Source organism: Carassius carassius, chromosome 28 (genome assembly GCF_963082965.1).
Source record: "Carassius carassius chromosome 28, fCarCar2.1, whole genome shotgun sequence".
Taxonomy (NCBI): Eukaryota; Metazoa; Chordata; class Actinopteri; order Cypriniformes; family Cyprinidae; genus Carassius; species Carassius carassius.
The window spans coordinates 2,192,796-2,207,327 of NC_081782.1; the positions used below are offsets into that span (position 1 = coordinate 2,192,796).

At 34.2% G+C, this 14,532-nt stretch overlaps 1 protein-coding gene across 2 annotated transcripts in view; it reads left to right on the plus strand.

The window, feature by feature from the left end:
• The window catches only part of LOC132107683 (butyrophilin-like protein 10), a 62,715-nt gene that overhangs the window by 21,494 nt on the left and 26,689 nt on the right, over positions 1-14,532 (plus strand). Inside the window, exons 2-3 of one of the 2 annotated variants that reach the window (XM_059513826.1) lie at positions 9,782-9,896; positions 11,065-11,108. In XM_059513826.1, coding sequence (XP_059369809.1) covers positions 9,862-9,896; positions 11,065-11,108 — 79 coding nt within the window. In that variant the 5' untranslated portion in view covers positions 9,782-9,861. Of the gene's footprint in view, positions 1-9,781; positions 9,897-11,064; positions 11,109-14,532 lie in introns of those variants that run through there. The other variant, XM_059513828.1, reaches the window with a different exon arrangement.

The window sequence follows — 14,532 nt, forward strand, 5'->3', positions numbered from 1 at the left end:
TGAAGATTGCTTATCTGATGTAAAACCATAACCCATGTCTCTATTTTTATCTCATTTCCTCCTACTGCATTTCACAGGTCATGTCAACATGCTCTCCTGTACTTAATTCAGCTGAAGTAGGGTAAATATTCAACAAAACATAGATATATATGAAGAGTTTGGTTCTAAAACGCGATAAATGCTATTACAATAAAAAAGTCTGAAAAGTCGATAATCGCAGAGTTCTAAGGCCATGTTTTCTTCCTTTTTTTCCAAACCACGACAAAAGCCTTTTTGCAGAATGCAATATATCCGCTCCACCAATCAAAGAACACCATTCCATGCACGGTAAACAATAACATCCAATCACAGTGCACTATCCATACCACACACTCTAGACTAAAAAGGTCAGAATGGGATGCAGTCTTGGATGAATGACTTGATAGTTTAGAGTTTCGGTAGTGTAGGAGTCACGATCATCTTCTTTCGGGTTTGAAGAGTGAGGAATTCCAAAGATGTTCTGACTCGATGGTGATTGGGAGTTTCTTCCCAGTGGAAAGTGAAAAAGAGCTAAGAGAGACATCTGCTAAGATCCTAGGATCTTTGGTGAACGGAAAGTGAAGGCACGAGGCCTGGCACATGCTTAGGGGTCCAAGAGAGTTCTAGCTCATCCTCCTCATCTTCTTAGTATCTGAAAGAACCGCAGACTGGACTCGGGTCACTAACGTGAGGCTTTTAAGGATGGGTTTGTCCAATGAGAAAGGCTGAAATTCCAAGCGGGATGTTGGAAATATGGGAGAGTTTTATGACCCTTTGTGTGAGGACATGTAATTTGCATATGGAACTAGTTTGAGTGTTAATGAAAAATTACTAAAGATTCATAAAACACTAATATATATATACGTATCAAGTCATACACTCTTATTTAGATCATCAGAAGACGAATTCATAAATACTAAACATTGTGAGATTACTTATAGGTAGCAATACATGAATTGGTAGTTCTATCATAAGCATGCATAAAATATTATACAAGACAAAAAGACAACATACAAGAACAGTAACAACATACACAATGACCTGAAGTATAAGTGTGATCATTCAAAGAAAGCCTTTTCTATGCAAACTAATAATAAAAATCAATAAAGGTTATAAACCATTAAAAGCTATAACTATATAATATATGCATAATATTATAAAAATATGTAATTACAAATATTTTTTGTTTTTCTGCATGTTATGTGATCAATAAAGGACATCAGAGAACTACGAACATGCAAATCTAACTTACAATCTCAGGGGGACTTCAAATGGGTTTGACTGATAGCATAGTTATCATTAATTAAAACTAAAACAAAAAATTAAAAAGTTGACTTAAGTAACCAGAAAATACACAATAGCTGAAATAAAATACAATTATAAATGTTTTTACTTTTTTCAGTTATAAAGACAACTTAGTTTAAGTTCTAAAACTACTAAAGCTATTTATTAAAACTATTAATTTTTAATAGTTCACACCCCTTTGGATGTTTTGTTGTGTTTTTTATCCTTCATGAGTTCATTGACCCTGTTCCTGTCTCTCATTCATTCATTAGTTCCTTTTCCCATATTTGGTTATGTTCCTGTTTCTGTTTCTGTTAATGATACTAAAAAGCTTGGCAATCACTGATAGACTTTTATATAGTAAATGTATAAATATGTAATATAGTGTAAATATATATATATATATATATATATACACTATATAACATATTTATACATATACTGTTTATAGGTGTTTATATAATAATAGTAATAATTCACTTTATGCCTTATCTACTTTTGAACACAAAACTCCCCATAATTATCTTTATTTAAAAGTATTTTAAATAAACAGTTTTTCTCATTGTTTTTCTGTGTTTTATACGTACTGCACCATTAAAATGCAGTAAAAACACTGTCTAACTAATGTCCTTTTCAAGGTAAGTTAGTTTATTTAAAGACATGTTGGGAACAAACGCGGACAGCTATTTGTAGTCATACAAGTATAGCTCCATATTAGATTACTAAGTTATTAAAGATAAGTACTTCAATTTCATCAGCCTGATTGTTTCTGTGACAGATCAGGGTTATTTTAGTATCACTGAGGTATTATTGTAGTTTTAATTATGTGCATGTGTTTTTCATTTTAATTTTGAAGTTTTAGTAATTTTGTTGTTTTTGTATGTCATTTTTATTTGTTATTGTTTTTTGTCTATTTACTTTTATGTATTTATATAATTATTTGCATGCCACATAACCATTAACCAACATAGGAAAACTGTGAAAATCTTGTGATCTTTTAAGGAAGGTTTGGGAACACCTGCTCTATGCAAGTACGTGATAACAGACGCAAATTTGCATACAATGCAAGAATGTGTCTGCTATTATCATAAACTAAAACTGAAAACAAACTGTGTTGTTCAAAGTGTTGATCAGATACTTAAATGCAGAACAAGTTGTGAAACTGCTCAATGATGTACTTGTGTATGACTCGTGTGGTGTGTTTTTTGAGTGTGTGTGTGTGTGTGTGTGTGTGTGTGTATTAATGTGTATCTATAACTGGCTCAAGCTGGCTCTGCATTTTTCACAAAAATGGTTTTGGGTTCCCCATTTTCTTTTCTTTTTTTCTTTTTTGTCAGCCAAACACCCTTCAGCCAAAATATTCACATTACGTTTTTAAGTAAAGTTTTCAATAATTCACCAATATATTGTATATTCACCGTTCTCTGATGTCAGTTAATGATCACATAACATGCAGGTAAAAACATTAAAATGCATAATATTTTATGTCATTTTGATGGGTTTTAAAGTTATTTATTTTAATATTAGGATTATGATTTATTAGCTTCTTACCGACTCTTAAACCCTGTGCAGTTCCCTCAGGAACCAGCAGGGGGTGTGAAACCCTGTTCTAGTGGGTTTGGATTGTAGTGCACTTATCTAGCACCCTAGATTACAAACACCACTTCTGTCAGTGTCTGACTCCGGAAATAGTGAACTAAAGCAGGACACTGTGGCTTCCTCCATAGACTTACATTAGAAAATGATCTACTGTGCTTAAAGTGTGTTACTGAGCATCAGCCACAAGAGGGCAAAATCCTGCTGAAAATAATGCAATTCATAATAATTAATTCCCTCTTTCATGTTGCACAACAAACTTCCAGCTGTTTTCATTCAGTTGCATTTTATGTACAGTATGTTTCAGTTTATGCCATGCATCACTGAGTTCATCTTATATGACCATGTCATGTCCGGTATGTTCTGTGATCACATTTTTACTGTTTTAATAAATAATAGCTTATTTTTGCATTTACATCAGTTTCATTGATTTATTTCATTAATCATGTCCAGATGATTTCACACTGAATCCGATCATCCCATGACAGCAACTGACGTCTGTGTTCATTATTTACACTCATAATCACAAATGATGAAATGTTTGCATAAGTGTTTCCCTTCAGTCATCAGTGAATGGAGGAAGTGAAAAAAACCTCAGCCAATCACAAGCCGTCTTTCCCTGGTGAATCTGGTTTAGTGTGTGTTTCTCAAGGTCTGGAGAACTCAGAACAACTCAGTTCTTATTCTCTGGAAAGAAAAACCTCACAAACGTCAAAATATATTGAAACCGTGAAAGCACATGTTTCCAGCCACTATTGTTTTGTCAGTAATTTTTCCATTAGCAATTCAGAAAGTTCAAAAGACATTCATATGTGTACCACAATGCTGCTTGTCATTACTTTAAAAGAATAGTTGACCCAAAACGTATAATTTGCTGAAAGTCAGCCTGTAGACCTGAAACTGAGATTTATTTTCGAACCGTAGCATACTGATTATGCAATGAGCTCTGGTTGTCTATAATGCACCTTCTATATTTCTGCAAATGTTTTGCATATACTCTACACATACTGTATACTGCGTATACTATCAAAAAGGGACGATATGCTATTCTAGACAGAAAAGTGCCAAATGCTCCAGTTCATTTATATCTACTGATTTGGAATAATTAACTAGGCTTAGAATAACATTTTAAGACATCAGACATGGCAAAAATAATTAAAAATAAATAAATAAACCCCCACTATTTAAAAAAATACCTAAGTATGTGAAACAATAATTATGTACCATGATAAAATATTTTTACATGCCCTTAATCTGTTGAATGTTTAATATGACAAGTTGCATGCAGCTGTAAAATTTTATATATAAACAAATGCAGTCACTTTTTTATATTTATTTTATTAATTTAAATATTTTACCTTCTGGCAATCTGAACAATTAATGTGAAAATTTTCAATATATTCAAATATATTTAATGTTTAAAAAAATGTAGCGTCCTGCATATTGAATTAGAACAATTATCTTAGCACCAAATAGCATTTTATGGAATACTTCAAATATTAAAAGAATACAGATTTGTACTAAGTAAATAAATGCATACATATTCGCCTTTTGTTGGCATTTAGCCCATTTTCTCACTCTGCTCAGTATGTAACATAATATAATATAATCAAAAATACGAATATGTGCAGTTATAAAACCAATATTTTGACACTCCAAAATATAGATGTAAAAAATACATTGCATATTTGAACGTATTTTAGTTCAAGCTTTTGCATTGTGTCTTACTGAATACTGTACGCTTTTAAATTGAGCAAAAATGTGCATTCTATATCTATATGCATTCTATTTACTGAAGAAACAGTACCTGTAGTATGCTAGTATGCCATTTCAAACAAAGCCTGAGCTCGATCTGGCCACTAGAGGGCAGACTCTTCCCAGAATTCCTGCTCATGTAAATGAGCTTTGGTTTCATGGTCATTCAGTGGCAGCAGGCCACACAGTACAGTTCGGCATTCACAAACACTCATCCGCAGACATGGGTGTGTGCTGTGGTTGTAATTTAACAGTTCTCAGGAACGCCGTCAAGCCTGATGTCATGTTTATTGAGTATCAGAAAGTAAAACTCATTAAAAAAACAACAAACCCAGGCAAATCGCAAGCTAATTTTTTTTTTAATCTTTACTAGTCTTCAAATATCAGGGTGTGCCGGCCCTCTGTAACTCTTAAATCCCTCTTTTGAGTGTTTTCTACTTCCTTTTTCTAAATGAAGACTTATCACTGAGAGATCTAAAGGAGTCCAGGAAGAATTTCCCTAAAATATTCATGAGATGAGAAATGGTGAGCACACACACGCATCAGCTACAACTGAAGTCGTGTTTGTGTGTGTGTGTGAGAGGGGAAAACTGCATCAATGGCAGCTCACTAAATCATAAACCCCGATCGGATTAATCATACATAACAAGAACCATGCTGTAGGATCGAGGGAAGCCTGAAAGGAGGGTCATGGAATAAGGTGGAGTTAGAATAGAAAGTGAGCGACCAAGAAAAGGAAAAGGAGAGCTGAGAAGAACTGAGTTGGAAATGCCCTAAAATTCCTGTGTTCCAGTAAAGTGTGTCGTCCTGCTGCTGGTGACTAATCATGTGACCAAGTGAAGAGAATCTGCCTCCTGTCATGTTGTTGGTAACATGCCATTGACTTACTGAGCAACCTGAAACCATTAGTGATGTTTACTAAGGAAAGTGTCTCTATTATCATAGATATAAAACGGCTTAACTAGCATTAGAGATATAGTGAGTGGAAAATCTCAGAGACTTGAGGGTGGAGTGATTTCACTTTAGATATTAAGAAACCACCTAACAATCAATGGAATTCCTCGTAGAAATGACCGTGCAACCACTCGAAATAATTTAGCAACTGCATTGCAATGCCTTGGCTTGGCAACCACTTAGAATGATCTATATCTTATTAAACCACCCAGAATCCCTCATTCAGAACAACGTATAGCAATCATTTTCAGAAGCACAGCTGATATGAGAATATCTCAGATACTTCATAGCAATGCCCCGACAACCCCTTTATCTTGTTTGCTCCAGACGCTACACAAATAACTTATCTTGATTATTATTATGCTACTATTTGAGTCTGACATTTCTGGAGCTTTACAGATCATAATCACTTGCTTTATGGAAAAGAGCTGGACATTCTGCTAAACATGAGTCATACAGGTTTGCAGTGACATGACGGACAAACTAGTTATTTTTGAGCAAGTTATTCATTTAAATTGCATGTGGACAGATTATACGGAGTGTGTATTAAGTAAATGAATTCGTCAGATAATATTACTGGACATTTAGAGATATTAAGAATAGAAGCAAATCAGGTAAGACATAAACACATGTCCCCGACACAAACAGCAGCTTCAGACTGAGTTCATGTTCCTCAGCTCAACATTATGTGAATGCATTCACTAGATCTATTGACCAGGTTTTCACATCGAGCTGTGACCGAATGCCTTCACTCGCTGATGACCACAATGACATTCTCAAATAACTCTAGATATCATAAAGCAGGAAGTCAGATCAGACAACAACACATCTCGTAAGAGAAGGATGAACAGAAAGTCTGATATTCATGACACTACTGTAAGGCCGTAACACTGAATGAAGATTTTGTCTGAAGTTTTGAAATGATTCTAGTGACATAAAGATCCCAGGAGTCTCACATGTGTCTTCTCTGGAGTTTGAAAAGAGGAACAATGTCTCAAACTTGTGCTAACAACAGTGTAACAACACTTTAAAAAATGTTTTTCTGATTAAGTATTTTCTGTAGTTTTCCAGTACAAACATCCCAACATTCAAGATCAGTTTACTTGAGAAGCAAGATAAGAGGTTTAAAATAAATGAAAACTGCTAAATATAACGTAATGCTTAAAAAAAGGAAAAAGCCTGCCAATGCGGGTCAGAAAAACAAACTTAATTCAAAGGGAAAACAATCATTTTTATGACCTCATTGGTATATATATATTTTTGTAAATAAGCAAAAACACTTAATTTTTTAAATATTTTTTCAGAAAATAAATCTTAATATTAAATGCAATTTTGCCTCTCGAGTAAATTAATCATGATTTAAGAATATTTAGATATTTGTGCTGAAAAACAAACAAATATTTGCACTGAAAATACACCTGAAACCAAAAGGTTCTCAATGTCAATTCAAACATTTCTCTTTATATTCTCAGAAAATCGAATGATCTGAACTGTTTGTAGCACTTTTTCACTGCAGTACAACGTGTAGAGCATGAAACTTGCAACGGCAAGGTCAGGGTTCGCTCCTGAGGGAATGCAATGGAGTGAATACATGAAAAAATCTAGGTAAAATATTTGCATTCGGTGTCAAATTGCGGTAGTTGTTTACCAGTTTCTCGGGTCATTATTGTGTGGGTGGCTTCAGGCTGAATTCATGCAATTCTTGTGAAGTCAGAAGATAATGTGTGTGTGTGTGTGTGTGTGTGATCACTGAACTGTTCTCATAATTCTGGAAAAAGTTATCTATGCTTATATTTTTCCCCGTGTAGACTACTGTAGTGCTCTTCATGTTGGGACTTGTCATAAACACGTTGCTCGCTTGCAGTTAGTACAAAAGGCTGCTGCAAGGTTGTTTATGAATGCTAGGAAATCAGATCATGTTACTGCCTTATTGTCTCTTTTAGGATGGTTACCAGTACAATTTAGGATACAATATAAGCTTTTGATATATGTTTTTAAAGCTCTTCACGGATGGCATTAGAATAGCTGAGCTTATTAAGCCCCACAGTCCAAGCGTAATACTAAGATCATCAAAACAAACAAACAAACTATAATTCATTCAGGTGTGAAAACATAAATAATGTCATGTGACGTCACAACTGTGAATGAGCTTACCATGAATCTGTCTCACCTGAATGCACACAAATACAAACATTTGTTCACATTTCATGTGGGAATTTCCCACTGGTGTTTATTGTTATTCAATTAACTAAACTGTAATATTAAACAACATGTAAACTGTCTTTCTTTAGGTTGACAACAAAACCTCTCACACAAACATTAGGCAATGATAGAAAAGTAATATAAGCAAAGAAATTAATGAAAAATATCAAATATAAAAACATAAAAATAATAAATAGTAAAAGATTAATAAAAAAAGATTAAATGATCAATTATATGAATCGCTAATGATTATAAATAAATTAAAACAATCATTCAGAATAATATTTTAAGTTGAGATGACTTGTACACCCAATTTGATTATATTTAAATATAAAATTAAAATGAGAATTTAATATAATTATACATTTTTTTAAAAGTTTTTTAGTTAAAGTAGCCTTGGTGGATATATATATATATATATTTTTAACAGTGAGTTTTGTTTAATTTAATAAATTATTGTAGTTTAGCACAGTTTAGTGCAGTATATAGTTCAGTTAAAGAGATTAACCCCAATATGATTATTCTGTCATAACTGTTTTGGCTCCCATTGACTTCCATTGTGTTTTGGTCCATACCATTGAAGTCAATGGCACCCCAAATCATTTGCTTACCAGCATACTTCATATTATGTTTGTGTGTGTGTGTGTGTGTGTGTGTGTGTGTGTGTGTCTGTAATTTTCCCTTTATGTTTACATTAATCCAGCTTTTCTTGACAAGTTCTGATAGCTCTTAATAATCTTATATTATTAAAGTTAAGCTCCAGCAAGATATTTGTGTTCATGCTCTCAGTTCTCTGAAATTAATGTGAAGTTACCTCACCCATAAAGAGCACTTCCTCTCTCTCTCTCTCTCTCTCTCTTGCTCACTCACTCTCTGTCATCTTAAGGAACTGTTTTATATGTGTGTTTCATTTCATCTCTTGCGCTCTCCTGAGAGGAAACCCCACAAACCTTAGTAAGTGCTCTCTTTTTTCATCCTCTTCTTTACAGACACATTTCTTCCTTTCATCACTCTTGCTTCACACACACCTGACTTTCGCTCGTGAGCATCTGGATCTAAACAATGATATCTAAAGGCTTTTAATGATATCTGGACACGATCTGATTAGTCTGACTCTGACTGTGTGTTGTGAAGTGTGTCTGGTTTCATCTCTCACACACATATGCTGGATAAAGAGTAGTTATGCTGGCGTTTCTCTTTATTTCTCTTCCCTTTTGAAAGCGCTTGTTCTGTGATCAGTCCACAGAAGCTTTTATTTCCTTATTAGTTGCAGTTTAGTGGATCATTTATGAAGCGCTTTGATTTCTCTGAAATGTGTCACACATGAACTCTGAACTATCTCGGCAGATCAGAAAATCAGTGAGGCATCACAAGCAGTTTAACACCAGTTTAGATTCATTTAGATGATTTCTTTATTAGTTCAGTTTTACTTTAGTTAAAAGTCCATGGTAATAAAATGACACAGCCAGTTTATTTCAGTTTAATGTCCTCTGTGGTAAACCACCCCACTATTAGTTTAAATTTAGTTTAAAGTATAGCAGCATTATCAGTTTAGTTTAGTTTATCCTTACTTTTATTAAATATACTTAAGAATAAGTTAAAGTATATTTTAATTATGCTGGTAGTACGTATGCTTATATATATTATAATGGCACAACAAGCTTTAGTGTAGAGTAATAACAATTTCAGTAAAGCAGAACTAGTTTGTCTAGACTCTCTCTGCAGTGAAACAGTACAAGTTTGGTTTAATGCATTCTGTAGTGAAGCAGCACACTTAAATGTGTTATTTTTCTCTGTCTACAGCACAAAATGATCGCTTTCCTTTCTCTGGCCCTGTCATGTTTGTCTTTCTCTTCTCTTGAGCGTTGTTTAACTGTCTGATGGTGGCGTGTTCGGTGGAATTCCCTCTGACAGTATCGATATGAACATGATGACATCACTTTTCTCCCTTTCTCTTTGTGTAGGCGTATAGTTCCTGTTTCGAGAGAGAGAGGAGGACATGAAGCCAGTCTGCTCTCTGTAAGTGTTTCTGCCGTTCACACATCCACCAGCATGAGTTTACAACAGCGCTGCTTATACACTCACAGGTACAGACACAGCTCCCTCTCTCTGTGTGTGTGTGTGTCTAGTGTTGTCATTTCGTTTTAAAGGCTCATAGATGATCGTCTTTAAATCTAAAGATGTGCACAGATTTCTGAGGGTTGGTTTAAGGGTTTAGGAGAGAATAAACATTATTAATCTAATAGAAAAAGTAATGTGGTTTGTTAGATCTTTTTTAGTTATTTATGTAGCCTACAAAAGAGAGAGTGTGTGTTAGTTGTTTATGGATTGCTTATTTCTTAAACTAAGAGAGAAGTAAACTTCAGGGTGTCACTGCTTGTGTGTGTGATGTGTTTGCATTTATATATTTAGATCAGTCCAAGAACACCAGGAAATCATTTTCCTCCGGCGGTTTTTTTATTTTTTTATTTTTTTTTTTTACAGTGCATTGCACTGTACACTGTGAGGGATTTTGTTCCTGGTCACTGCAAGTTAAAAATGCACTCCGGTGCTTTCAGGGTCATGAACAGATCAGTCTTAATGATAAAATAGATATTTCCCCCAAGCTAATGTCAGATATTCAGAGCTCCTGTTTCAGTTCAACATTTAGCCATACTGACGTTGATTTATACGTCATTTGATTTAATGTTGCACCCGCAAAGTCCACAGCCCAGAAACATTTAATCTATCTCTGCTGCACGAGATATGATATCCTCTTTTGAGTTACTCAGAGTATTAGTTTATAGTACAAAGTATGCTTACTTATGAGGAAGCGAGATGCATAGCATTTGCTTAGTTTTAATAAACCTCACCGCATGCAGCAAGAGTTGCACACATGCACTCTTTTTGTAGAACCATTTTGGTTTCCAAAAAGAAAATTTCCGTGAGCAGTTATTTTTTTCTTGGTGTGAAGAACATTCCAAAAAAATATATTCAACTCTTTACAACTTTAGAAAGATTCCATGAACGATAAATGTTCTTCCTCGAACCATCGTTCCAATAAAGAACGATATTTTAAGAGTGGACATCAGTAATCAACGCCATGTACAAGTCGGCTTTTAATGATTAAGGCCTGATGCTGCAGTTATTTGTGTTTAAGCATTATGAAGTGAGTCATGGGATTTTTTTGTTTGAGGTAAATGCAAATTCACATGATTGTTGAGTGTTCATGTTTGTGTCTCTAACTGTTGCTCTTGCTTGTGTGTTTTTTTTTAGCCTGGTCTTGGTCGTGACCTTGCTGCTGTTAACAGCTACATCTGGTAAGTATTTTGTAGAATTTCACATTTTCAGTTAGTTAGTGTTTAATGGTAATTTGTCTGAAAATCCAGACAACCAGTCACCTTTGTAAACAGCTACTAGTGATCTGAACAGGAGTAGAGATCAAAACAATGTGCTAATGTAGAGACTGGAAGAGAAATGTTAAGTTTGGATGTAGGGATGAATTACTAGAAGCCGTAGGAGGGAAATGCATGTCCATAATGAGTTAAATAGAACAAGGAAGCAAAACTCGGACGGTTAGTAAAGGTTTTATAAAGCACTGAAATATGTCATAGAATATCACCCCGATTGAATTAAACAAACACCCACGCAAACCCACACATTTAGCCACAGGGTAACATACCAGAGACTTTCATTATATGTAAATAAAGTTAAAAAGGAATTTGTACCCACAATCTTTACTAAAGATGACAGTGTCAGGACTTTCTGACATATGTAAAATTAGAACACATTATCACTGCTATCAAAGTTTACCCTGTTTAAAAGGGAACCCCTATTAAAGCAAAAATAAAATGTGAAAAATAATATATATATACAAACAAAAAGTAATGTCTGTGTGTGTATGTGTGTATATGAATTGCACATAAAAAGTTCTGTATGTTTTAATGGTATACATACTTTGTTATAATGAAATTATGAAATTATGATTAATTTCAGAAAAGAATATGATTAAATAGTTACTTATTTACCCAATTTATAGCACTATATGTCATAGAAAATCAAACTATTATATACCATATATTATTGTGTGTAACAAAGTATAAATACTATATATTAAGTTACTATTACTATTATTAAGTTTGTGTATTTATATTGTGTATGCTATATATACTAACTTTTACAGACATCTTTCAGCAACGGTTGAATTACAGGTTTAACAGAGTTTTACTGTTTTGCTTGGAAATGATCAATTGTGTAATTATCCACACAGTAGCATAATGCTATTATCAGTGCAACCAGCAAAAAAATATATATGATGCTAATTTGTTTTTGTATACAATTTCTACAGTCACATGTTACTATTTACATGTTAGTATACCTGCCATATTATAATCAGCTATAATAATAAGTGTCGACTGAAATGTTTGTAAAATCTGAGTTTTTTCTGTTGTTGTGTGTTTGTGTAGGTGACAGTGATGCAGTGGAGAACATCACTTCTGTTTTGGGTCACAGCGTTACATTCAGATGTCCTTCGAACCACAGCACACCTGTAGAAGGCTTGTACATACAGAGAGTTAAAAATGATAAAGTAGAGTTCGTCAACGGGTTTTATAGAAGCCGTCTGATGGATGTGTTGCCTGAGTACCGGGACAGAACCAAAGTGAATGAAATGGAGCTCAGTGTGGAGATGAGAAACATCTCTGTCTCTGATGAAGGATTGTATCAATGTGTTGTTCTCATCAACAACAAACCTGAAATCTCAGAGATTCTCCTCAAAGTCACAGGTATGACAACAGGGTTGAGTTAAATGTAGAATTGAAGAATCGACTCATTTTCAATTTATGAGAGTGACTTTGAATCAAATCAACCAGACAGGAATTGAATTAGAATTTGAATCAGAATGACAGAAAGAAAAAAATCCTGGGAATATGTTTATATTTAATTCATACTGAAATATGAAGTGCATTGTTAAAACAACACTTTAAATTAAATTTTACATCCTGAATTTGAATGCACCACATTAGGTACTTCAGTTCAAATGCAGTTAAATTTTTGAGCCATTCTCATTTCAATTCTGAATGATGCATAACCTTGATAAACTCCTACAGTAATTGGGTGTTCATGTGTGTAATGAAGCCATTCTGTGAAATATCATGTGCATATGCGTAAATAGGCTATTTGTTTTTGTGTCTTGGTTTATATTGGTCTGTCTGTGGGGGCGCGCATGCTTGTACGCATTGGAAACTCACTGCTGACTAAGGATTCTGGGATATTTGTCTTGACGTGGGTTTTGGGGAAGTGAAACACTGATGGGGGAACCTCCCCAGATCTCTAATATGTTGCTTATTCCACTGCTCTCTCTTTTTACAGCTGAGTACAGCGTTCCAACAATCACGAAAGACTGCAGTAAACCGGGTGATGGTGGTGCAGGAAAGAGCTGTCAGTTAAGCTGCTCGGCGGTGGGTGGATACCCGCAGAGCACCGTCAGGTGGACAGGGATTAATCAAAGTCTGACTAACATCATTTACAACCGGAGTTCAGCAGATAACGAGTCCAAAACATGGACCATCAACCAAATCATCATGCACAACTGTGACCAGCCAGCTAATATTAGCTGTGCCGTAGGGGGCGCTGTTTCCCACACCATCACCATATGTGAGTGTGTTGTTGGATTTTGCTCCATAACTCACTCAAAAGTTGCTAAATATCAATATTGCATAAAATTACGATTTATGGTGGCCATATCTCCAAAAAATAGTATTTTGAGGTTTTGCAGTGAATTGCAGTGAAGAGTGAATTTGAAGCTGCTCTAAAATGTATTTCATGAATATTAATGAGGCTGTGTGGGTGAATAAATAATATCAGACTAGTGGACATTTTTGGGCAAACTATTCTGGTGTTATCCTCATGTGACGTGGGACTCTTAACTTTGAAAGTAAAAGGCTGTACATTTTCATGTATAAAAGACCCAATTATTTGTATTAGAATTTAATTAGTATAACTGATATTATACCAACTTAAAATATTATTTGGAGAATAAATATATTTTTCTGTAACTCACTATAACTGTTCGATGTATTTTCTATCTAATTTGTATTGTTTATTTTTTGTTTTTAAACCAGGTTTTTGTTAGTATAATTATTTTTTAGTTAATTTAAACTAATTTAATCAAATTTATATCATATTTAATCTAATTGTTAATTATATAATTTTTATTATTTATTTTAATCTATTTTCTTTTTTCTGCTTAATTTTATTTTTTTTTTTACTACTTTTCAGATTTTGGAAACCCTATTAACTAGTGCATCACGAATATTTATTTAAAAAGGAAAAGGTAAATACAAGTGTTTATTTGTTGTCTTTTTGCAGGTGAAACAGAATCCTTCCCATTTGTGGTGATCGCAGCTATCGCCGTCGTGCTTGTGTTTGTCCTGTTACTTTTTGTTGTGGTGAAGAAGTTCTACTTTAGTGGACAACAATCCTCAGGTACACAAGAACACACACACACACACACACACACACACACAAACACACACACACACACACTGAATTATCAGGAGACACCAAACTACATGAGTTATTGGTAACCCTTCAAATATTCATCAAACATCTGAACATGTTTTGCTTCCACAGAGGCTAGAGCTAGGCAAGCTGAAGCTGGGGAAGCTAGCGTTTCTTTAAAGTAGGTATCTTCTCACTACATTCTCAAATCATCAAAGCAGTAGTTCACCCAACAATTATTTT